This window comes from Apodemus sylvaticus, chromosome 3 (assembly GCF_947179515.1).
Source record: "Apodemus sylvaticus chromosome 3, mApoSyl1.1, whole genome shotgun sequence".
Lineage (NCBI taxonomy): Eukaryota > Metazoa > Chordata > Mammalia > Rodentia > Muridae > Apodemus > Apodemus sylvaticus.
The window spans coordinates 93,765,895-93,789,597 of record NC_067474.1 but is presented as its reverse complement, the minus strand read 5'-3'; the positions used below and the strand labels follow the sequence as shown (position 1 = coordinate 93,789,597).

Sequence of the window (23,703 nt, the reverse complement as noted above, 5' to 3'; positions counted from 1 at the left end):
ACATGTTTATGCCTTCTACTAATATGTCAAAATATATAAGAAACTATTTGTAAATCTCAAACTATGTTTAAATTTAGTTTTTCAAAATAGATTCCTGCTGAAATAATATGCTTCCCAGATTCCCTAGGTCCAGGAAAGACAGTTCCTGAAGGGAGGAACTACAAGAGGAAACAAAACCCATGTGGTCGTCATCTCTGCCATCTTCTTCCTGTGGGAAGTTTCTCATCTGCCTGCCTGGCTCACAGAGCCATGTGGCTGAGATGCCGACCCTTCCTTTTGTATCTACCAGTCTTCACTGTCCCGCTTCCGCTCGGACACACTTCTCTTCCATTCTTTCAGTCTCACCTTTATGCCGCCCACAGAAATCCAAAGGTCTTTGCTTGTACTCACCTTGAAAACTACTATCCAACTTCCTTTGAAATCTAGTCATATAATATGCATTATAAAACAAACAAACTCAAGATCTGAGTAAAACTTATTGATTCTAAAACTCTAATCTACAACGTTAACACCGGAGTAGGCTAAATCGAATCTCTGCACTTTTGTCTTCCAAATGTCAGTGATGTGGGTACATGTGTCTAAAGGACAGCTCTTCATGCATTAACATATTCTGGCTCTGAAATAATGTCTACCCTTGTCCAAATAGCTGGTTTAATTTAATATATAAACAGTAAAATATCTTCATATCTTCTGGCACGTAGAAATCTCAAATCATTTAACAACACAAACCACAGTATGAAGGAAATGATCAGACTTTGGTTTATTGTAAAATTTAGCAAAGTGTTTCATATAATCCCTGACCCCTCACTCTGAAATCAAAAGCAGAAACAATTATTGCTTATTTTCCCCCTCTACTTTATCTGTGCTACTGTAAGAGAAGGGAGAAAGATTATTACAATAAATAAAAATAGAGATGTAACAGAGAAAAATAAATCAGTCTAAATGAGAAATATCAGGAGCAACAGAAATTTCACTAAGCAGTTTAAAAATAAGCTTCTTTAAAAAGGCTGCCTTATTAAAATAAATCACACCAAAAATATAGCAGCAGAGAAGGATACATACAAGTTTAATTGCACACCAGTCCCATGCAAAAAAAGTGGATCATTAGCCAAAGCAGTAGTACTCAGAATCCAACTTGGGATGCTTGTGCAGAGCCTGTGAGTCCTCTATGATGGAGCTGTCACTGAACTGATCAAAGTCGGAAGGGGTCTGATGACCCGGCACATCGTCTGCCAACGTGTCCAGGTAGCTCCCTACTGAGATGCCATCCAGCCCGTCACTGCCATCATGGAGGCTGTTGTAGCTGCCACGTAAGGAGGTACTCTGACTCTCCAGCAAACTACACAGACTGCCGCTGAGACTGCTGCCTCGGCTGGTAATGGTAGCTTTTTCCTCAATCATCCACTTGATGGACTCGATGCTCTCATTAATGAGGAGCAACTGACGCATGAGTCGTACATCAGTGGCTCTGAGGTTGACCTATGATGGAGAGGGAGAGAAGAAAGACATGCCAGTTATTCAGTGTCTAAGAAAACGCTTAAATTCACTCATATTTGTGGACCACAGTCCACAATTTTAAATTCAGTACACACAAATACATGTATGCGTGTGCATACACATGCTGTCTCTCTTGTCTCACCCACTCTGAAAATTGTTGACTCCTAGTAGAAGTCAGAATCAAGAACTCACTTCCTGACATATCCATTAGGCTCCTAAACAACCAAAAACATCCCCCATCGTATTTCTGACCCCATTGAAGCTCCTTGAACACACCCATCAAATGCCAAGTTGTCTATTAAGAAATGTATTCTCTTTCTGTATTACCTTATCAATACTAATATGGAACTGGGTGTGACAAGCAAGAAAGTGAAGAAATCAAGGAATCTTTACTAGTTTTATAGATAACTCTGCTTATTAAATGATAACAGTCAAAATTGTGAAAAATATCAACATTCATTAGAAAAATCTAATTACCCTGTACGGCAGACATTATTGCTTTCATCTTTCAAAAGGAACTGAAAACCTCAGGGGGGAAAAAGGTTAAGAAAAAGTAGAAACTGTCAGTCTTTCTGTCTGCATCTACATAAAGAACGCTACATAATTCATTTGCTTCTAAGGTGAACCAAACTGGGTGGCAGGGACCTGGCTGGCCACAGAGGGCCTAATCACATTCATTGCAGTTTTGAAAATAAATTCCCACTCTTCCACTTGGGATAGTAGCCCAAAAAGCTGGCCATGCCAATTCTCTCTTTAATACATAGCGTGAATTCAGATATGTAGGTCTCTAGTCTCGTTAAAGGCATCCATTCTTGAATGACTCAAACCACAAACAGAAGCCTATTGTCATCAGAAATGTGCTTTCATGCAAAAGGACTTCCTGCTAAGAAGTTAATCCATAACTGAAGGTGAACAGTGTGAATGTGTGAACAAACAGGGGTGGATAAAATCTCCTCCACCAGAGAGCTGCTGGGGGCAGTGCTAGATAAATTGAGTGCTTGTCCATACACTAATAGAAGAGAGAGGGAGGAAACACAGACAGACAGACAGAAGAAAGAAGAAAGTTCCACTCTAGAGTACAATTTTCAAAAAAAATAATGAAACTATAAATGGAAAATTAAGAAGTACAAGGCCCACTCTTAAAATTCTTTAAGATATTAAAACAACTTCTGCATCTTCTCAGTAAAAAGCATAAAGAATAAATCATACAGAGGCCAATTGGCTAAAATTAGTACTCTTCATGGTGTTCTCAAACAAATTCAGTAAGTCTCAAACGTTATTTTTTTTATTATTATGCTGCTTCAATAACCTTGCAATGACTATGGCCAAGATGGAGGCTTTCTGAAAGTCTTTGTGTTCAAATTACCCACATACCTTGTAAGTCATCAAGACAGAGTTCAAATTACAAGCAATACAAGTATTTATAAATATTAACAATGCACATAGATCCACTGAGGAGCAAAGAAAACCAGTGGGTCAAACTCAGAAAATTCTTCAGTCAGCAACTGAAGCTGAAGTAATTTCCCATGCCATTACATGCATAGAGCAAGCTCAGTATGATCTTTTCCCAACCACTCTCCCAATGGTCAATAGACGCCTATTCCCAAATGCCGACTTTTCTCATAAAAACACCCCACCTGGGTCAAGCTCTGAGCATGCACTAATGGACCATCACCATTCATCACTTCTCCAAAGCCTCCTCGTTCTTCTAGGTGGACTGTTCCCAGTTTACTGACTCTAGTCTCCCATGTTGGTCCATAAAACTTCTATAGTACCTACATTTCTATCTTACGACATTGTTGAATTTTGTGCCATTGCATAGTAGGACTGATTTGTGAGACATATATATAGATAGATATAGATATATTTGTGACGTATATATATTGATCTTCTCAATTAAGTGAATAAGCCCCTTACGAAAGCCCTTCTCGCTGCTCTATTACATTGCGAAGTCTTTCCTAAACACTTTTTAATATTCATCCAAATTTTAAGATCTTGGACATATCAGCTCTTAAAAAATTAATAAACTCAGACTTCCAGAAACTATATCACTGAAGCATTCAAGGGTTAATATGTATTAAAAATACATTTTCTGTCAGCAATTTTGGTCTTGTATAGTGGTAGCATCTAATACACATTTTTTTTCAATTTAATTAATCAATAAGAACAAAAAGAAAGCAGACTATAAAGAACAAAAGCTTCCTTTGACCATGAAATGATTCAAGTAAGGAAATCTTTTGCTGCTAAAAGCAAAACATTCGGAGTCTATTGACTCATTGTTAGGGAGGGTTGGGGAAAGTAACATGGTTAAAAGCTGTTGATACAGATAATGATTATAGATGTGGGTCTATCTCTATGTCCTTCAGGACAGTAAACAGTAAATCTTCCAGATTGCTGGGTATGCTGGTTTCTGTGATTGTCTGCTGGTCTGTTCCAGGAGTTCTTGTCTGTTACTTGTGACTTTCTTCCAGAACTAAGGTGTGGTTATGGCATTAATGAACCCTGGGAGTATGAGCCAACCACCAAAACCTGAATCACAGTGCTAATCCAATGACTGCCCGACCCTTTCCATGTTATGATTCATCTCAGTCCTTGTGATGGCTGCACTAAGAACAGAGTAGCTTTGCCACAGTGGCAGGAACCTGTGGTCCTCTCTGCTAGGGTTTTATAGTCCTGTGACTTCACTCTGAGGATACTGTCAATTGGGGAGTCCTCCTCAAGCTCAGAGCTTCCATGTTTTCAGCATATAAAACCCATTCCTGATTAATCATGCTCAGCCCTCAAGCCCAGTTAGATTGAGTTTCATGACTTTTTTCCTGCACAATATTTATGACTTGTTGAAATCAAATTGCTTATTAGTTGCATGTAAGGGAGTTTCCGAGCACTAGGAAATTTGTCTGCCTAATTACCACTGCTTGCTATGTCCTAGAGGCACATAGTATCTACTCAGTCAAAATATGTCCAATGACTGGACATCAGCTATGCTCCAGATTGGATCCCTTCAAAAGCCTGTAGCTTTGTGTGGGCTGGTGGTATAATACTTGAAAGGAAGAAAAGTCATTAGGAAGAAACAACCATAGGACTGAAGCATTCTCAAGCAGATAGTCCTGTCTATTCATTCACGAGACTCTGTCACTGAGTAACTAGAATAGACTCTCCCTTCCTTAAATTTACAGAGTATAAGATAGCATCCAAAAGGGAAGCGGACTTCAAGCTGTGAGTCACAGTGCATACATGATTCTGTTTGCTCGGGGGCGATAACTTGTCCTAGCACAGCACAGGTGTTCTGTAAATACCCAGTGAAAGGAATTGAACAAAGAGACCAAACAAACCTTGTCTCTCCTTCTTCTGTACAAGTGTCTGGACCAACTAATTCAAAGTAATGTCAGTATCTTCTCCTTTCTCTTCTCATTCCCCACGCCCTATTCTGATCTTTATAATTCCTACTGTGTATTTTGCCTTCACACTGAGTCTTCCAACCCTCAGGTCTTTGGCCTCTGGGGAAAGTGCTGAAACTTCCCTGTCTTTTCTGACAAGTGATGGACTGGGTTTATATAAAACTAAAAATGAAGAACCTAGAAAGAGCAACGATTCCCAACAACAGATTTTTCAAGGTCTGTTTTCTTCCAAACAATCCTTTTTAAAAACCATTTTCAAAATACATTTATTTACTAATGTATTTATCTGTGTAGAGGGTGGGGTGTTATAGGTGTGTAGACATAAGTGAAAGTCATTCGAGAGTCATTCCCACCATGTAAGTCTCATGGACTGGAACAAAGTCAGGTCATTGGACTTGGCAGAAAGTGTATTTAGTGACATTTACCAGAGTCATCTTGCTGGCCCTGAAGGGTCCTTTTCTTCTGAGAAAATGCAACTGTTATGAATTAGAATGACAGAATTCAAGGAAGAATACAATCAAATTTTCAATTAACCAAAGAACTAAGGGGACTGGAGAGGTGGCTCAGTGATAGACAGAACTGGCCATTCTCCCAAAGGACTAGAGCTAAATTTCCAGCATCCACAGGGTAACTTAAAAATGATCTCTAACTCCAGTTCCAGGAGTTCTGAGGGTACTGGGCCTATAAGTGGGACATAGGCATACATGCAGGCAAAACTCCCATACACGTAAACAAAGATAAATAATTTGTTTTAAATTAGAGAATTAAATCTCAAGGTGGAATGTGGTCCAACCTTGAGATAATCCCTTAATATAATCTACCTGTGATCTGTAGGTAAACAAGTTGCTGTGTAGGACTTCTACACACTTGATACTACACTTGATCTTAGCCAAAAGGCCAAGAAGCTATCTGTGTAGGACTTCTAATTCCCCAAAACAAAGGAAAATCATGAGAAGGCATTTGTTTCTCTATGAGTTTTGTGGCTTGATAGGAATGCCAAAGCAAGTTCTGTGAAGCAAAGAGGAATCCTGTTCACTGAGACTGAATTTAGTCCAAGCCTCATGTGTTTGTCTCCTCCATTTCCCACCGAGGTTCCATTTCAGATATCACATAATGAGAAAACATTACTGTACTCCTGTAAAATCCCAGGGTTTCCTTCTATCCTAACATATTCTTTTTTTCTTGAGATTGTATGTTTAACAAATCATTTTTGCTATGAAGAAATCATATGAGCCATAACAAGACAGACTTGATAGCTTCTTGATAGCTTCAGCATGAAGAGTAGCTACCAAAAAGCTTGCAGTTAAGACACTGAGATTCAAAGTCAACATGAGTTTTGCTTGGTTTACCAGAAATTGTGTGATCTTAAAAATTTGGACTCTCTCCATTTAATAAAAATTAGAATTATGTTCTAGGTTATAAGGTAAAAGAACTTGCTGTGCAAACCTTATGACCTGAGTTCTGCCCTTGATCTCTTTGTAGAAGGAAATAACTAACTCCTGAAAGTTTCCCTCTGATCCCCCCATGCTGTGGCACACATATTCCTTTACACACACACACACACACACACACACACACACACACATATATATCATACACATTCCCTCACAAAATAATACATAAAAAGTAATATGTTTGCATTGTAACATGTACATAATTTTTATGAAATGGTGCCACCCTTTTAAAAAATACTGTCTTTATATTAATCAATATGCACATTAGTGGCTGAATTTATCTTAAAAATAGGGGCATGTCTCATGTTGTCTTGTCATACTGGGGGACTATGTAAAGACACCTCTGTAATGGAAGTCAAGACAAGAACTTACAAGAAACAGGAACTGAAGCAGAGGCCATGGGAGAGTTTTTCTTATGAGCTTGTTCCCTATGGATTGTTTCTCCTTATATAACCCAGGACCCATACTCCAGGGGTGGCAGCACCCACAGTGGGATGGGCCCACCTACATTAATCTGGTGTAGGCATTTTTTGATTGTGATTGGTTTCCTTTTCCCAAATGGCTCTAACTTTTTTCAAGTTCACATAAAATTATCCATGGCATGCACATGGCATCCCCGTTGTGTACCTCCTAGTGTCCACTTCTGTTCCTTATCCAAACCCAGCACATTTATTTGATGACCACAGGAGATTCCCTGCCTACTCATGCTTGGGCTCTCCAGAAGTTTTACTGACAGCTGTATTATACAGCATGTCTCTTTATCTGCCTTTCTCAATAGATCCACGAGGACACTGCTGTCTCCCCTTGTTCTGAGAAGACGCTACATAACATTTCTATTTGCTGACTGGTTTAGAACCTTGAGGAGAGAAGCCTGTGACCACACACATCTTTCTCATTTGGTTCAAAATTTAGAGTACAATTTGGGAGTGGGAGGGGGGTTATTTTTGTATCAGTCAGCTTTGCCAGCCTTCATTTATGTTCTTCACTGGTAGAATTGAACAGTTTGCTCTTCTCCCAGACCCTTGTGACTGAGGAACTTCCCTGACGACCATATTGCTAACAGAAAGCACTGCTATTGAATACTTTCAATGACACAGAAAGACGAGTTCGGTCATTTAAAAGAGGTACCTGTGACTTTTCTGAATCTGAAAGCAGTTCCAGCATGAGGCTAGTGGGTGAGTACTGATCACCTCCCTCCAGTGTGTCTTTTATTACTAAAGTGAGCTACACATCCTGTCTTCTTTATCCTATCAGATATATTCTAGGAGACTAAAAGTAAACTGTACCTATTCATATCTGAAGCTTATTTGAGGCTAATACAGCAGACTGAAAATTACCCAAGTCAAGATTTTTTTTTTTAGAATGACTTAGCAAACATGCCCCACATTCACCACAAAGAAGCTGGTTCACACAGAACATAGAGCAGAAGTGTGTCCACTAACATAAATATTCTGCATAGCCATCTTTCCAAGATAGACCTCAAAGCAGTATTTCCAGAAGAGGTTCAGGTCACAATACTGTGTTTCTATGTTATCTGTAGTTCATGTTCCAAGATGAGGATGCACATGCAGGGTGGTATAATGCCAGGTGTTCAAAGCCAACTCACTAGCCAACACATGCACACATATACACCTGTTTACAGGGTTATCCAATGTTCTATGTGCTGGCTAGTTTTATGTCAGACTTGTCACAAGCTAGAGTTATCTGAAAGTACAGAAACTCGATTCCTCCCTAAGCTCCTGCTAGAGGGCATTTTCTTAATTAGTGACTGATGAGGGAGAGCCCTTCCCATTGTGGGCAGTGCCATTCTTACTCTGGTGGTCCTTGATTCTGTAAGAAAGCAGGCTGAATGCACTTCTCCATAGTCCGTGCAATGTGGAAATGTACAGAGATAATTTTATGTTTTGTATGGATGCATTACCTATCAATTAAAAGGCCTATGGCCTATAGCTTAGGAGGAAAATGGAAGCTGGGACATCCAGGGGGAGAAAGAATTGTGGGATCAAGCCAGGTACAGGAGAGTCACCAGGAAGATGTGACAAGAAGGATTCATGGTACCTTAGTACAGGTAACCAGCCATGTGGCAGAATACAGGCTAGAATAAATGGGATATTTTACATTATATCTAGTCAAAGAAGAGCACAGCTATATGACCAAGGTATTTGTAAACATATTTTGAGTTTGAATCTTATTTCTGGGTGCACAGGGGCTTGGAGGAAGAACCAGAGCCTAACTTCTACATAGAATTATAAGCCAAATAAAATCCGCAACCCCCTGCAAGTTGTTTTTGGTCATAGTGTTTCATCACAGCAATAAGGCAGTGACTAAGACATCCTACCACTGTGTGGAAATAAATGAGATAATTAATTTATAAGGTGTTAAGATTTATTTTTGCTCATGCTTTCACAAAGGACACTTAGGGGATGTGGCAGAACAATGCTTCACAAGGGCAGTGCATAAAAAGGAGGCCTATTGCATACATCAAATGAGGTACAAGAAGAAAGGAGGAGTGGCCCCTTGTTCTGGAAAGACTCAGTGAAGCAGTATTCGGCAAAACCAGAACGGGGAAGTGGGAAGGGGTGGGTGGAAGGACAGGGGGAGAGAAGGGGGCTTATGGGACTTTCGGGGAGTGGGGGGCTAGAAAAGGGGAAATCATTTGAAATGTAAATAAAAAATATATCGAATAAAAAATAAAATAAAAAAAATTAAAAAAAAAAGAACTTGGAAAAAAAAAGGAGGTCTATTTAAGTGTCAATAGATGAGAAACAAGTAGGGACTGGGATCCCAGTAGCAAGGCATACTGCCCCGTGAGTCAACTTCCTACTAGAAGGTTCTACATTTTAAGTGCTTCCATTTCCCAGTTCTATCACAAAGTTAAAAATCAAGCCTTGCACACATGGGCCTTTGGAAGTCATGTTAGATCCAAACCCAAACTCTACCATATAAATAAATGCAAAATAAACTGGGCTAACATGAAAAATGGGTGATACCCCTTTAGTATAAAGCAGCTTTTGCCATAAACTCCTGATAACCAATTGATTCTCAAGGAATGCCTTATTCTTTCTCAAGTCTTAGACATATGGCAACCTATACAGATAGAAGTGCTCACACTTCACTGACACTTTTTTTATTTTTTTTATTACATGCATTCTTTATTTACATTTCAAATGATTTCTCCTTCCCTGGTTCCCCCTCCCTGAAAGTCCCATAAGCCCTCTTCCCTGCCCCTGTTCACCAATCAATCTTCTCCCTCTTCCCTGTCCTGGTATTCCCCTACACTGCTGCATCTAGCCTTTCTAGGACCAGGGACCTCTCCTACTTCCCTGATTCTTTTCTCAATAATTATTTATCCTTAAGTCTGGCAATTTCCTGTGGCTATACTTTCTCAAATATACAATTTATATTCATTAAAAGTAAAATCTGTGTAAGCCTTACACTAGTTATGTTACTGGTCTTTCAATATTAGTAAATTCTTTGGTAAACTGTAAGACTAGTTTCAAATAAACAGATTGTATTTCCCCTTTCACTGCTAGTGAAGTGACAGGAACATTTTTTAAGTGCATTTACTTTGAATTTTATGTGTACAGATTTTTTGACTGCATGAACTCCTGTACTCCCCTTGCATGCTGGGTGCCTTCAGCATTAAAATGGCTGAGAGCGTCCGTGTGGGCTCTGGGAGCTGAACAATGTGTGCTGTGGAAGAACAGCAGTGTTCTTAGTCATCCAGCCAGCTCTCCAGTCAGCAGGGGCGCTCTAAAGTTTACTCTTCAGTCATAAAATAGTCGCTCATCTTTTAAAATCAAGAATCAATGAATTTAAATCCAAGGATTTTTCTACTTTTTGTGTATGAATTCATCTATCAGCCATTTTCAAATTAGCAATGTGACATGAGCAAACACAGTTGACTAAGTATTCAGAAAGTCTCCTGTACAGTGTTTTTATCTCTTAGATATAAACAGAAAAAAATCATGGGAACTTCATGTGAGTCCTATATTTAGATCATTTCTACTCTGCCTCCAATTCCTCTAGTTTCCCTGAGCCCTACCTTCTCAAAATCATGTTTTATTACTGTTACACACACACACACAAACACACACACACACACTCACAAATACAACCTCCTGAGTCCATTTAGTGTTAGTGTTGTCATCTGCACATCTGTTAAGGGCTGACCACTTGGGCTTGGATAACATATGAGGGAACTCCTCTTGGGGAAGGTTTATTCTTTCTCTCAACAGCCACTAACTGCTTACAGCTCTTCATCTCCTGTATAGAGCCTCATGAGTTTCCCGTGTGCATCTTCCCACTTTTTAGGTCTTATCTAGATAACCATATGATTGAGATTCATGAATGCAGCTTCCTTCTCATGTATAGAAGACATTTGCTTCAATATTATAAGTGAAAGCAAAAGCAGTAAAATTATGAAGATGTAGTTGCTATCTTTGCATATAACACTGATTTGTAGGCTCACACACACACAAACACACCTCTCCCCCATATTTATATATATATATATATGATTTAAAAATAGAATGTACCTTAATCTTTCCCAGTAGATAGAACTTAAGATAAATGTAAAATGTAGTGAAATTATTGTCAAGGAAGACATGGGAGTACATGCCTATAATGCAGAAATTTGGGAGGCTGAGGCAGGATGATGGTGCCACCTGGGTTACATAGAAAGACACTGTTTCAAATAAGACGTCTTTTATGGAAATAGTCAAGTTTTACATGTAGACTGTTGGATCTGTTGAGACATAAAGTAAATCGGACAGGATAATTAAAATGCTGAAACTCAGTTATGCATTTTCATTTTTGTACTGAAGTGATCTAATGGCTATATTTCTAAAATCTGTTCAACACTTCTGTATTTTAGTAGGTAGAATCAAATAAATCCAGGCAATAAATGTTGGTTACCATTATAATTAATATATAATATAATGCGATAAGTATTATATGATATAATATATATAATATAATTAATATGTTGGATGGTACACAGTTGTTCAATAATAAGGGTTGTCAAAGAAACAGAACTATAATCTTCTGTTTTATAGTTAACCTCTTTAGAGTCTTAACATTGTTTTTACCCTTATTTATTTTATAACTGTACGTATATGTGTGTTTCATGTGCATGGCTGGTGCCCACTGAGATCAGAAAAGGGTGTCAGATGTCCTGGGAACGGAGTTAAAAACAGTTGTGCGACAGTCACCATGTGAATCCTGGGAATTAAAACCAGGTTCTCCACAAGAGCAACAAGTACTCTTAAGCACTGGGCCAGCTCTCCAGCCACCACTTTAATTTCATGCCATCCATCATTCTGTTGTTTGGTCTTGGTCCTTATGTCCTCTGCATCTCCCTTATTCCACCAACTCTAGTCTCAGTCTGATAACTGCATCCAGGTCATGTGTGCTCTAGTGAGCTTTGCTTTTCACATATCTTTTTGAATAGAAAACTCATCTTTCAGTTTAGTAAAAAGTAACCAGTATGTAAGTAAAATTGAGAAAATAACTTCTGCAACAGAATAGACTGAATTGACCCTGCTCATAGGGAAGGGCTCTCCAATTATGAGCTCAGATGCTATTAACTTGACACAATCTCAACTCAACTGGTTGATGAACCTCTGGCATGGGCACAGTCATCTTGATTAAGATAACTGAGGTGGGAAGCCCTGCCCATTGCGATGATATTATGCTCTGGGCTGTTGATCTTGGGCTGTGTAAAGTCAAGAATGTGAACTGAGCCAAAGCATGCCTTTGCTGCTCTGTGCTTCTTGACAGCAGCGAGCCAGCTCTGCTATGCTCCTGTTCTCGGACTTCCTGGATATGGTGGACTACAACCTGGAACTACATATGAGCAAAATAAACCTTTTCTCCTTTAAGCTGCTTTGTTCAGTGTGTTTTATCACAGAAACAGAAAAATGAAGACAGCAAGCTTGGCTATGTACATGGGCTCCCTGAGAATCTTGCTAAAATACTAGTTTTGCTTACTAGTTCCATGATACTGCATTTCAAACAAGGTCTCAGTTCATACTAACTCATAGGAAGCCATTATTCCCTCTCCCAACTGGTAGCCTTGGTAGTCCTTGTCATCCTCTATAGATCTGGCCCATGGTCTGGTTTCTAAAGAGTAGTATGACAGCCCATCTGAGTAAGGTTACAAAGAGCTTGGTTTCTGTGTGAAGAGAACCCTCTTCCCAGCTGTAAACAGCCCTATTCTGAGGTCCACACAATAAGGAACTGAGCTTCAGGCAATAGCTAGCACAGTGGAAAGACCTGTCCCACCCACTGGGAATTCAGCCTTGAGGTGACAGAAGCTTCTACTCCAACCCCACCTCACAGCTGGATGGGTTTCTCTGAGAATTCTCTGAAGCAGGAACACTCAGACCCTTGACTCACAGAAACTCACTGAAACAGTGGGGTTTTTTTTGTTTTGCTTTGTTTTGTTTTGTTTTGCTTTGCTTTGTTTTTATGCTACTGAGTTTTGGGATGCATGAATCACTAGTAGATGCTGAGATAATCTGGCTACACTTTGATCAGCAAGGGCCAGTTTGTGGATATTCTGAGAGAATGGCAGACCTCTGTGTCTATGGGATCTACTCTTCTAATAGCTAAGTTTGGTGTTTAACAAACAAGTAAGTAGTTATGTAATTACTTGGTGGAAACAAAGAATAGTACAGGTATGGCAAGGTCAATATTTAAATAGCTATCCGGATTTCCTGCAGGGCAAACATTCTTCACCAGAGAATGCTGTTTCTTACACTGAGGACTGATAGTGGCAGAAAGGCTTGATACTCAGTGACAGGATGGAGACATGCTGTAGAGATCACTCACATTGTAATCCTGAGGGCGAATAGTAAATAGTTATCCTGACAGGCAGATCTGACCTCAAGTCGGAACAGTCAGATCCAGTGTGAGCAAGACTGTATTTTGGAGCAAACTGAAGGATGAATATGGTAACACTATTGACATTTCAATATTTTCAATTTCTTCTGTCACAATTTTTGTTTTCAAAATTGCTCATTTAAGTGGAAAATACACTTTGAGTTGGCCTCAAAAGAGAAAGAAAGGATGGGAATAGGAGTTTCCTGTTGAGTAGCCTACATTTTTCATATGCTAGTTCATTTTCTTTATAATGGGTCCCTGTAGAATGATCCTTTCGCCCAGGCAAAGGAACTGAATCATTGACATCTCACTGTGATACTCCTTTTCAACTACTGTTTGTGATTTAGCCCCATCCAACATCCTTTATGGTACAAGAGCCTCAACCTTGCCTGATTTTCCACACAGTGCTCAGTGCTGACCAAGTGTTTTCACTTGGGGATTTTAAGTGGGACTCTCCAGATAAGAGCAGTGATCTCAGCCTTACTGTGTGGAGGCAAGGAATGGAAGAGCAGCCAATAAACAACTCCTACAAGATCCCAACACTCAGACTGCAGTTCCTCAACTGACTGTTCTAGTGATTTATTCAGTCTCGGCTTTCAAAAAGGGCTTTCGGAATACTAAAAAAAAAAAATGTATCATTTATTGTAAGCTTCTTATGCCATATACTTAGGTGGCTGCCTTAAATATCACTTTGTCATTATCACATACAAAAAAAAAAAATATTTGCTGAAGTTGATTATTCTCACCATGCTTCCAATCTTGACAAGTGACATACTGGTCTTTACAATATGAAAGAAAAAAAAAAAGCTGATCAAACTGCAGGTCAACAATTAGAATAACCAGAGAACTGAGGTCACAAGGCAAATTGTGGCCTAGGGGACAGGTCAATAAAATCATTGTGTATAGAAACAGAAGTACAGAAGTAGAAGGCCCCAAGCTAGGACCGATGTCAGTGGCACTGTTTAAAGGACAATTAGTGACTTAGTGGAGGTTCAGTGGACCCTGCCTGTGAGTTAGGAATGGTCTCAAGACCTCTCTACTTTCCAATTTCACCTCTGGGAGTCCTGCTGCCTGCTCATGATCTCCTGATTTGCTGGCAGATGAAACACTCTGAAGTACATGCTTGAGACCTTCCTGGTCTTCTGAAGCAGGATTCACCGTAAAGGAGATTGTTTAGCATAGACTAACAATATTAGGGTTTTCCTAAAGCATAACCTAGTTGGAAGAAGGAACCCGTTCGCACGCTCAGTGCAGAACACTCTGCCATCGGTCCACCATCCCAGCAACCTAGCCGCTGCTGTATAACCTGGGAATTAAGATGGACAGTGCTTCAGGCTTCTGATCCTAGTGAAGATTGTCTTAGAAAAGTGAACAATAACAGAGTGCCAGAGCAGGAGTCCTGGAGGAAGTTTTAGTCACTGACACCCACAGCTAGAAACAGCAGTACACCCAGCCTAAGTCTGACTCAGGCTAACACTTAAAGGCCTCCAAACTCAGCTCTATTTTCATACCCAACAGCCACAGAAAGCCAGAGAAAAGTCTAGAAACAGTCCAGAACAGCATTAAAAAAAAAAAAAACAAGTGTCCAAGGATAAGAAACTATTTTTTTGTGTGTGTTGCAAACTATTAAAACAAGAGAAATCTGAACTGAAATACTTCAGTCCTTAAGGGAAGGGGAAAATCAATACTACCAGAGGGCACTGCATATCTACAGCATTACCCTTAAATAGGGAAGGGGAATCAGGCTGAAGCTCAGCAAAGCATGGAGTGCTCCTCCTTCCCTCAAGCTGCCCTGGCTGGTGAGGTCTTCACAGTCCAAGCTGAGAAAGCTGGTCTCTTGTACAGCCTCCTGGCACTACAGCACATAGCAGACGTATAGTGTAGCATGGTTGAATAGCAGCCAAAGGGGCAAGGTTGTTGTTGGGTTTTTTTGTTTTTTTGTTTTGTTTTTTCTTTTTTGTTGTTTTTTTTTAAGGGCTATTTAGTAGCTTGACATTAGCATTATGGAATGATTGGATGCTCGACACTCTCTTAATAACCCTAGGGATATGCCGGGCGGTGGTGGCGTATGCCTTAAATCCCAGCACTTGGGAGGCAGAGGCAGGTAGATTTCTGAGTTTGAGGTCAGCCTGGTCTGCAGAGTGAGTTCCAGGGCTACACAGAGAAAACCTGTCTTGAAAATCCAATACTAAAATAATAATAATAATAATAATAATAATAACAACCATAGGGCTAGCTGAGAGACTGTCACTCAAATTGAACTTCACCATCAAGAAATAAACTCCATTACTTTATTTTCTGTTTTCTGGGGCCATCAAACAAGATTAAAAATAATTTGCTATGATCAGTTTTACCATAAGTTTCTAAACTTCCTTGAAAATCACTTATCCAATCATAATATTTTATAATGTTATCTATCATTTGAAAATGATCAAAATTTCAACAAAACCTCAATGATATGCTAAAATAGCTTAAGACCTGATTGTCTATGGGGATATTTCTTCAGTTAATTAGCTATTTACTTTCAATTTGGCTCAAACTTAGGAATTTATAAGTGAATTTGGAAATTTGTGTCTCAAAGATGTGCAAATAAATCTATATTACAGGGAGGAAAAAATGATAATCTTACAAACTTTGATTTTTGTTTCAATGGACATTTGACATTTTTGTCTCTAAATGAGGAATTTGGTCTTATGATTTTTCCTGAGAAAATAGCACATTTATCTGATTCTTGTTTATAAAACTAAATACCCTGTCAATTGGACATGTTTCTTCTGGGTTTCTTGTGACAATGAAGTTTGCAACTTGCTGCCTTCCCCAAGAAGCACTGGGAACTCAACACTAGAACTGCTCATAGCGAACTGTCTAAACCGCTCATGGACTCAGAGAAAGCAACAGGAGGGGAACCTCGCCTTCCCAGAACTTGGTTTCTTCTGGGCAGGTATCTTGTTGTTTTTCTTGTTCTGGTTTGTTTGCCTTGTTGTTTCCAATCCTGACTATGGAGCCCCATGTTTTATTTAACTCTATGATCACACCATACCCATTTCACAACTAGATAATGGCAGGGCTAATTACATAGCCGAGTATGCCTCAAAAACAAAGTGGGTGTAAACAGCCACTTCAGTGGCTACTGAAAATCAAGGCCAGGAAAAGTTTCACAGTTTCTATACAACTTTGGGAGCACCCTGGCATTCTGGTTTCATGATGGCATGTCTAGATGGTCCCTGTGGGAGAGAGAAATCTGTTTGGGAACTCTGGGTGGTAATAGAGGCTATCGCCAGTTGCTCTCTGTTCTCTGCTTGCCAATTTGCTAATGTCTTTGAAGAAAACATTCCTTTTACACTAAGGAAGAAAATAACTCTTTGAAATTGGTGGCCTTTGTTTTCTAGTGCCCTGTGCCCAAGACTATGAACTGAGGTTCAAGTCCTATAGATATCTGTGGTCTTAACTGAGAAATCATTTACCATTCACTAACAAAATTGTTACATGCAGGACTAGAAAGATGGATTAATGGGTAGAGTCCCTTGCTACACAGGATCTGCCCTCAGTTCAATTCCCAGAAGCCACATAAAAGCATATATGTATGTGTCCGCATGCATACATACATACACACACATATACAGTAATAAATAATATTGATGATATGATGATGATAAGTACTTTCAAAAGACTATGAGGGGGCTAGAGGGATGGTTCAGTGGTTAAGAACACAGGTTGCTCTTCCAGAGGGCCTGAGTTCTATTCCTAGCACCCACATGGCATCTCACAACCATCTATAGCTCCAGACCCAGGAGATGCAAGGCTATCTTCTTTTGACTTTCATGATAACCAGGCATACATGTACTGCAGTTACACATATAGAGGCAGAACATTCATATACATCAAATTAAAAAGTAGGCATATCTTTATTTTTAAAGTGTCCTAACTTCAAACTATAGCTGTTTATTGTTTTTAAGTGCACGCGGTAGTGTTTTAATCAAATAACTATATTTACTCCAAGAATCCTTCTGACTTTTCCCTTCTAAGTAGAAGCCCAAGTTCAGGGTGTAGAATTTAAAAATGTATTTGTAGCTCAGTTTGACTTGCAAGGGCTCTGGGTGAATGGCCTCCATGAACAAAGCTAGACAAAAGCCACAGAACAATCATGCCGGGACCCAACGAAAATATTTACAAATAACAAGAGAGCTAGATGGGCGAGCTGGGTTTTCTAAATCCCAGCTGCAAGGAATTAAAAGGGGGCAGGGGAGAAAGAGGAGGAGGACAAGATGCTTCCTGGAGAAATTTTCCAACTGCTTTTCTTCTAGTTCATTGGAACTCTGGCCTTGGAGTCTTCCTTCATCCCCCAATTTCCATTCTAATGGCTGCAATCACTGCGTTGTATAAGTCTTCAGCAAAAGCTTGTTTTGTGTCTGTATTTACTGTTCTTTGCCCTTTTTAAAAGATAGATTCTTTGATGGTATCATCTGGTAGCCACTGAGAGGATTATTATGAGACACGGGTAGCTTCAGTACCTTAGAGATAATGCAGAGGAAGCAGGCAGGTAGAAAGCACGGCTGTGACATCGCATACTACCATTAAGTTTGTGTCCCCTGCCTTCAGCCCTGCTGTTCATCTTAATTTATTCACTCCTCGGCTTTTGGTCAGGTAATAATTATTTCAATTGCCCAGCACAGACACACACTGAATGTAATACTTAAAGAATAACTAAATAAACACATCTTTTGAGTAGGAACACAGAGAATCCCATGAGGAAGAAGAGGATTGCTTTTATTTCTTTTGTACTTATTACCTGTCTGATATTTTGTCTGATTACCTGCCTCTAAGAATACAGAAAATAAATCCCAGCACAGTTAGAAGGTATGAAGTAAAAATGTTTCCACATAGTCCAAGCAAGCCGGTCAGTCTGTTATACATGCAGCTGTGTAACCTCAGTTCAGTATAGATCAGCCCAGGTGCTATGTCTGTGCAGATATCACCAGATCCCACAGGTTAAGGGCCTCCTTTCTAATGTGAGCTCCAGATTGTTTTCTCATGCTTTTGACCAACCACCTATGTATAGACCAGGTTCCTGGGATTCTCCTCCTTGGAATGAACAGGTTGCTAGTGCCTCCCACAGACCTCAATGCAATGTCTTCTTTAGATTTACCAGTATATTTTAAAGGCTACAGCAAGGTAAGGAAGAAGGTCCACACAGCTTCCATGCCCTTTCTAGTGCTCTGCTCTCCAAAAGGCTAAGTGAAACTTTCCAAAGCCCATCCTGTGTGTTTTCATGGAGACTTCAATAAATAAGCTTGATTAGTCTATATCACTGACCACCTTAACATTCATCCCTTATTGGTCTCAAAACCTTTTTTGGTTTCAGACTGAGGTGCCAATCATGTGACCATGCTTTGGTCTTTCTGTGCTGACCAATTCCCATGCTGAGACCACCAATGGACAGAGTCTTCAGTCACTGTCATACAGAAGACATTTTTTCCTTTGAAACTTGTAAGAACTTTAGGATCTTTATGCCATAAAGGGAGACCAGCCATTAGTTTCTACATCTTTCTGTGACTGAGCACCTATCACATATAAAGTGTTGTGATGACTCTCCAATAATCTTCCTTAGCTGCTTATGTTATATTTCTGCAAATAGCTTAATGACACCTGAAGTGCCACCCTGTAATATCATTAATCCAAGTCATATATTTCTATCTCATCCTTCATTTTTCTTTCACAGTGGCTCTGCATTTAATGGTATCTGCTGCCTTTATTATTATTATTTTCTAAATTCTCTGTTTACATTCCCAATGCTTTCCCCTTTCCTGGTTCCCCCCTCCCCATATGTCCCATAAGCCTTCTCTCCACCCATTCTCCAATCACCTCCCTCCTTTTTCTCTGTCCTGGTGCTCCCCTACAATGCTGTATCAGGCCTATCCAGGACCAGGGACCTCTCCTTACTTCTTCATGGGAGTCATTTGTTATGCTACTTATGTCTTGGGTATTCATAGCTTCTGGGCTAGTTAATATCCACTTATCAGTGATTGCATTACATGTATATTCTTTTGTGATTGGGTTTCCTCACTTAGGATGATATTTTCCAGTTCCAACCATTTGCCTAAAAATTTCATGAATTCATTGTTTTTAATTGCTGAATAGTACTCCATTGTATATATATATACCACATTTCTGTATCCATTCCTCCACTGAGGGACATTTCCAGCTTCTGGCTATTATAAATAAGGCTGCTATGAACATAGTAGAGCATGTGTCCTTATTGCATGACAGGGAATCTTCTGGGTATCTCATCCTTTAGAAGTATTTCAATAATCCTTTTGCCTGGCACCATTTTGAAGTTTTATGCTAATGAATTCTAAGTGAATTTGTAGTCACTGAAATAGTTTTACATATAGTCTTTCTAATTCAGTTTCCTTCAAGAATTTCACTTTCACTCATTAAAACAAGTTTACTGGGACATCTAAGAGTTTCTCACTTTTGAATGTGTGATGACATGTGTGCTATGGTATTGGGGTTGGTCATCTGTGCTGTGTATTCAAATGCTGAGTTCTCTGCCCCAAGGTCAGGTTGTAGTCTGGACATAAACATTGTATTGATCAATGTGCTATAAAGCATTCTTGCCAATAATGTCTGAATGGCCAGTGTGCCTGTCACTGGGCAGGTGAGAGAGGACATCAGAACTTAGGAGAGGGTAAGGACATATCATGTAGGGAGATACAAGGGAGAAGAACAAAGAAGGGAAGAAGGAAGTTGCCATGGGACATAATGGATCATGAGGATGGACCATGAACAGCAGACTAGGAGAAGCTCTCTCTGAGGATACACATAGAACAGAGCAAGACTCAGTTGGCAAGTAATGGCACATTTATCTGCTTATTATTAGACAGGTTAGAATAGTTTAGAACCTACCCAGAGTAGTGCCAGCATCTTGTTAATAAAATATGATGTCTCTGTGCCATTTATTCAAGAGGTAAATGGGATAGAGTGGGGCATAAACTCCCCCATTAAATCACTACTTTAATGTGGATGCATAGGCAGATCCACTTACAGCATAAATAATATAGAAATAGATTTAAAATAGAAGTGATAGGTGTTTTGCTCTTTATTTGCTGCTTAGATGCTTTGTAAGGCAAACATCTATTGACAGTGCAACTGAGGGCCTTGCAGAGAGAACATAATCTTGATGTTTGTTGTGTTACCACTAGTAGCATAACCTTGACTGATTACCCAGTCTTCTCACCTGCTCTTGTTGTCCCATTATATAGATAAGAATAACGAAGATCATTCACAAAATTCCTTCCAGCACTCAAATGATACGGCTCTCAAAATCCCGTGTTAGAAGTGTATGACCACTATAAAGTATTCAGAGAAAAAGGAAGGATTCTCTACTTGCTCCATAATGATAAGAACAATTTGCCATTGATTCTTGAAGAAACTACATTGGGAGAAAGTTTATACATAAACAATCTTCCAAGGTATTGAACTCCTTAGATGGGAGAAGCAGCAACACAAATTGATGACAGTCACTAGAAGACAGGTGACAAGGCGGATCTGAGCTCCTCAGCACGTGTTCATGCTATCCACGAATCCCAGTGTAGGACACCAATGGCAACCTACACTAAAGAAATAGGTGAGAGAGGAAGAGCAGAGGGCACAGCTTGTAGCAATATGCAGAGAGTAGGAGACTCACTGCTGTTGGGGAAAGAAGCCATGTGGTAAGAAAATCACTTGACTTGAGAAGGAGTAAAATAATAACCACTTGCCTAGCGATGCAGAGAGCTATTTGTGCTTAATGCTGACAATCCAATTGGAAGAGCTCGGATGTTGAGTGTGGTTAAAGAGAAGTGGAAATGTAAGGCAGAGGTGTGCCACGGCAGTGGTGTGCCACGGCAGTGGTGTGCCACGGCAGTGGTGTGCCACGGCAGTGGTGTGCCACGGCAGTGGTGTGCCACGGCAGTGGTGTGCCATGGAGGTAGGGAAGGCCAGGACAGCAGAGACAGGGAGAAACTTAGTGCTTATTTCTACATATTTCTTGATCAGGGATTTGACTCTGCTGGGCTGCAAGTGGCTAAGTGAACTTCCTTGGAAATCACATTTCACTGTCCAGGGCTGCATGGGCATCTCAATCCCATAATGCGCCAATAACTGTAGCAAAGGATATCAGAGAAAACTGATTGGTCATGTAAGAAACAACTATATGAATTTCTGGCCCAATTGATTTAATCATGTCTCAAATGTAGTTCTCTAAACTGCATGTAATTACCTCATCCTCAGAGTTCAAAGTGACAGGTCCTCTCTGGAGCAATTGTGATGGGAATAGAAAGAGGCTTAATTTGCACTTGTGAAGTACAAACAGGCACTTTCCATTTTCTCAGTCAGTTTTGAAACCAGGGGAAAGTACTTTTTGAAGATGACACTGAAAGGCCCAGAGCCCTGACACCAAATTCTTATTCTGATCTCCATTTCCTCCCCATAAACTCAGTTTAGCTGGTCTTCAATTCTCATAGAAAATAACTTCTTACCCTTGGTTGTTGAGCTGTTTATCCTTTGAGAATATTCTTAAACTTCTCCAGCTTATGTCTTTTAAGAAATGGACATGAAATAGACACATGAGTTAAATGCAGTAAAACTCATTGTTCCCCATTTTAATTTCCAAATACACTTTATGTTTTAAGTTTTGAAACGTATTTGCTGAGCAGGGCTGTGCATGCCGATAGCTACCAGCTACGTAGGTTGAGGCTAGAGATGTCAGGTTGAGGACTGCCTGAGCTCTACACACATTTCTGACAAAAGGGTAAAAATAAGATTTCCTCTAGCATTGTTGGCTTACAAAGGAGTCTGCTAGGCTCCACCCAACAGCTACCTCTAGAGAAGCCACCTGCCAGGTGGGAGCCAGGTGTCTAAGAAGGATTGCTTGGGTACTTCAACTCTGTCTGTCTGTCTGTCTCTGTCTCTGTCTCTCTGTGTGTGTCTCTCTCTCCCCACCCCTGTCCCCTCTCACCACTCTTCCTTTCTCTCCCTCTCCTGGTCTCTCCCCCTTCTCTGCTCTCACTCTCTTCCCCACGTGCTCCCAGCCAGCCTCTCCCTCTCTCCTCTCTCTTTCTGTCCTTCTCTGATCCCTTCCTTTCTCTGTCTCAACACCTTTTCCAGGTCCTCTTCTCTTCTTCCAATAAACTTCCTTTTCACTAGGCCTGTCACATGGCGGTGATTCCTCAAGGGAACACCTTGGCCAGCCCTGCTGAGGTGCTACCTCCTGTTGTATTATACTGCTGTTTTATGAAGCACAGGAAGCACCCTTACAGAGTCAAATGAAACAGATACAGAAAACCTTACAAAAAAACAAGATCAGCAGTCACTTTACAAGCACATTTTCTTTTTGGGAGAAACAGGGGAGGAAAATCTATGCTGATGCTCTTTTAGAGGGCATGGAGACACAGAGAGCTTGGGAAGCTTCACCAATTCCTACCAGTAAGGTTCTCAATATTCTCAAAGACATTTAAAGTCATAGGCTAATGTGAGGCTTCTCCAAGGAGCACAGCCATTACAGCTCGTGGAGCGGTTCAAAGTTTTTGGATGAAGAGGCCAACGGGGATGGCTGTGTAATAAGTATAATTAAGAGACTACATTTTCTACTTAAGCAACTGAGTAGAAAAATATTATGATACTAAAGATAAGGATTATGATCTTTATCAAAATATAAAAGCTCTAAAATGTTCCGTTGCTTATGCCTTGGAAATCACAATTAACCTAGAAATTAACTAAAATAGGAGGTTTTATTTTCTGTTTGGACTTGACACAACAGAGACTCTTATGGACATTACATAACTGTGGAAATTACTAATGTATTAAATAGTCCAATAACTTTACAAGGGTGTGGCTTGTATGCATTTACATAAACACTTCCATGAAATCTAAACTCTGTAAGGGGCAATGGATGGTTTATTTTTTTACTTTTAGATTCAATGATTTGCTATTATTATTATTATTTGGTTGTTATTATTATTAATTTCTCAACCTGTATGAGTTTCCAAATGTAGGCAGGGGAACCACAGACAGCTTGATCGCTTAGCAAAACAAACAAAAAAAAACAAGCCTAGTTTTGATTTCAAAGGACAGGTTAAAATCCCATTCTTCCATGAAGTAGCTGTTGCATTTCTGTCTGTTGGACAGGTTCCTTAAGACTTTCTTTATACCAGCTCTCTATTTCACAAAATGTTGGTACCGGGGTGGAACTGCATGATATAGTGTATGTAGCCTGTATGCAACAGAATTTAGCTGCATCCTTTGATTTTGAAATAGGTCAAATTACCAACTTGCAGATAAGTGGAATCCATTAGCCCACAGATCTAGTATATATAAAGGCTACGGTAAATAAGATATTATGGCATTCCAGGAACTTTCTAGGAAATCAGATTTTAAATATCTTACCACAAAAATATCTTAAAAGGCAGCCTGTGAGCGTATTAATTTGC

At 39.8% G+C, this 23,703-nt stretch overlaps 1 protein-coding gene and 1 pseudogene across 1 annotated transcript in view; both read right to left on the bottom strand.

Moving 5' to 3' along the window:
- Positions 1–744: 744 nt before the first annotated feature.
- Lurap1l (leucine rich adaptor protein 1 like) overlaps positions 745–23,703 on the bottom strand; it is a 42,359-nt gene continuing 19,400 nt past the window's right edge. The window contains exon 2 of the mRNA XM_052175515.1: positions 745–1,479. Within this exon, the coding sequence (XP_052031475.1) occupies positions 1,105–1,479 (375 nt within the window). The 3' untranslated portion in view covers positions 745–1,104. The remainder of the gene's footprint in view (positions 1,480–23,703) is intronic.
- On the bottom strand, positions 5,563–5,804 carry LOC127681868 (uncharacterized; annotated as a pseudogene).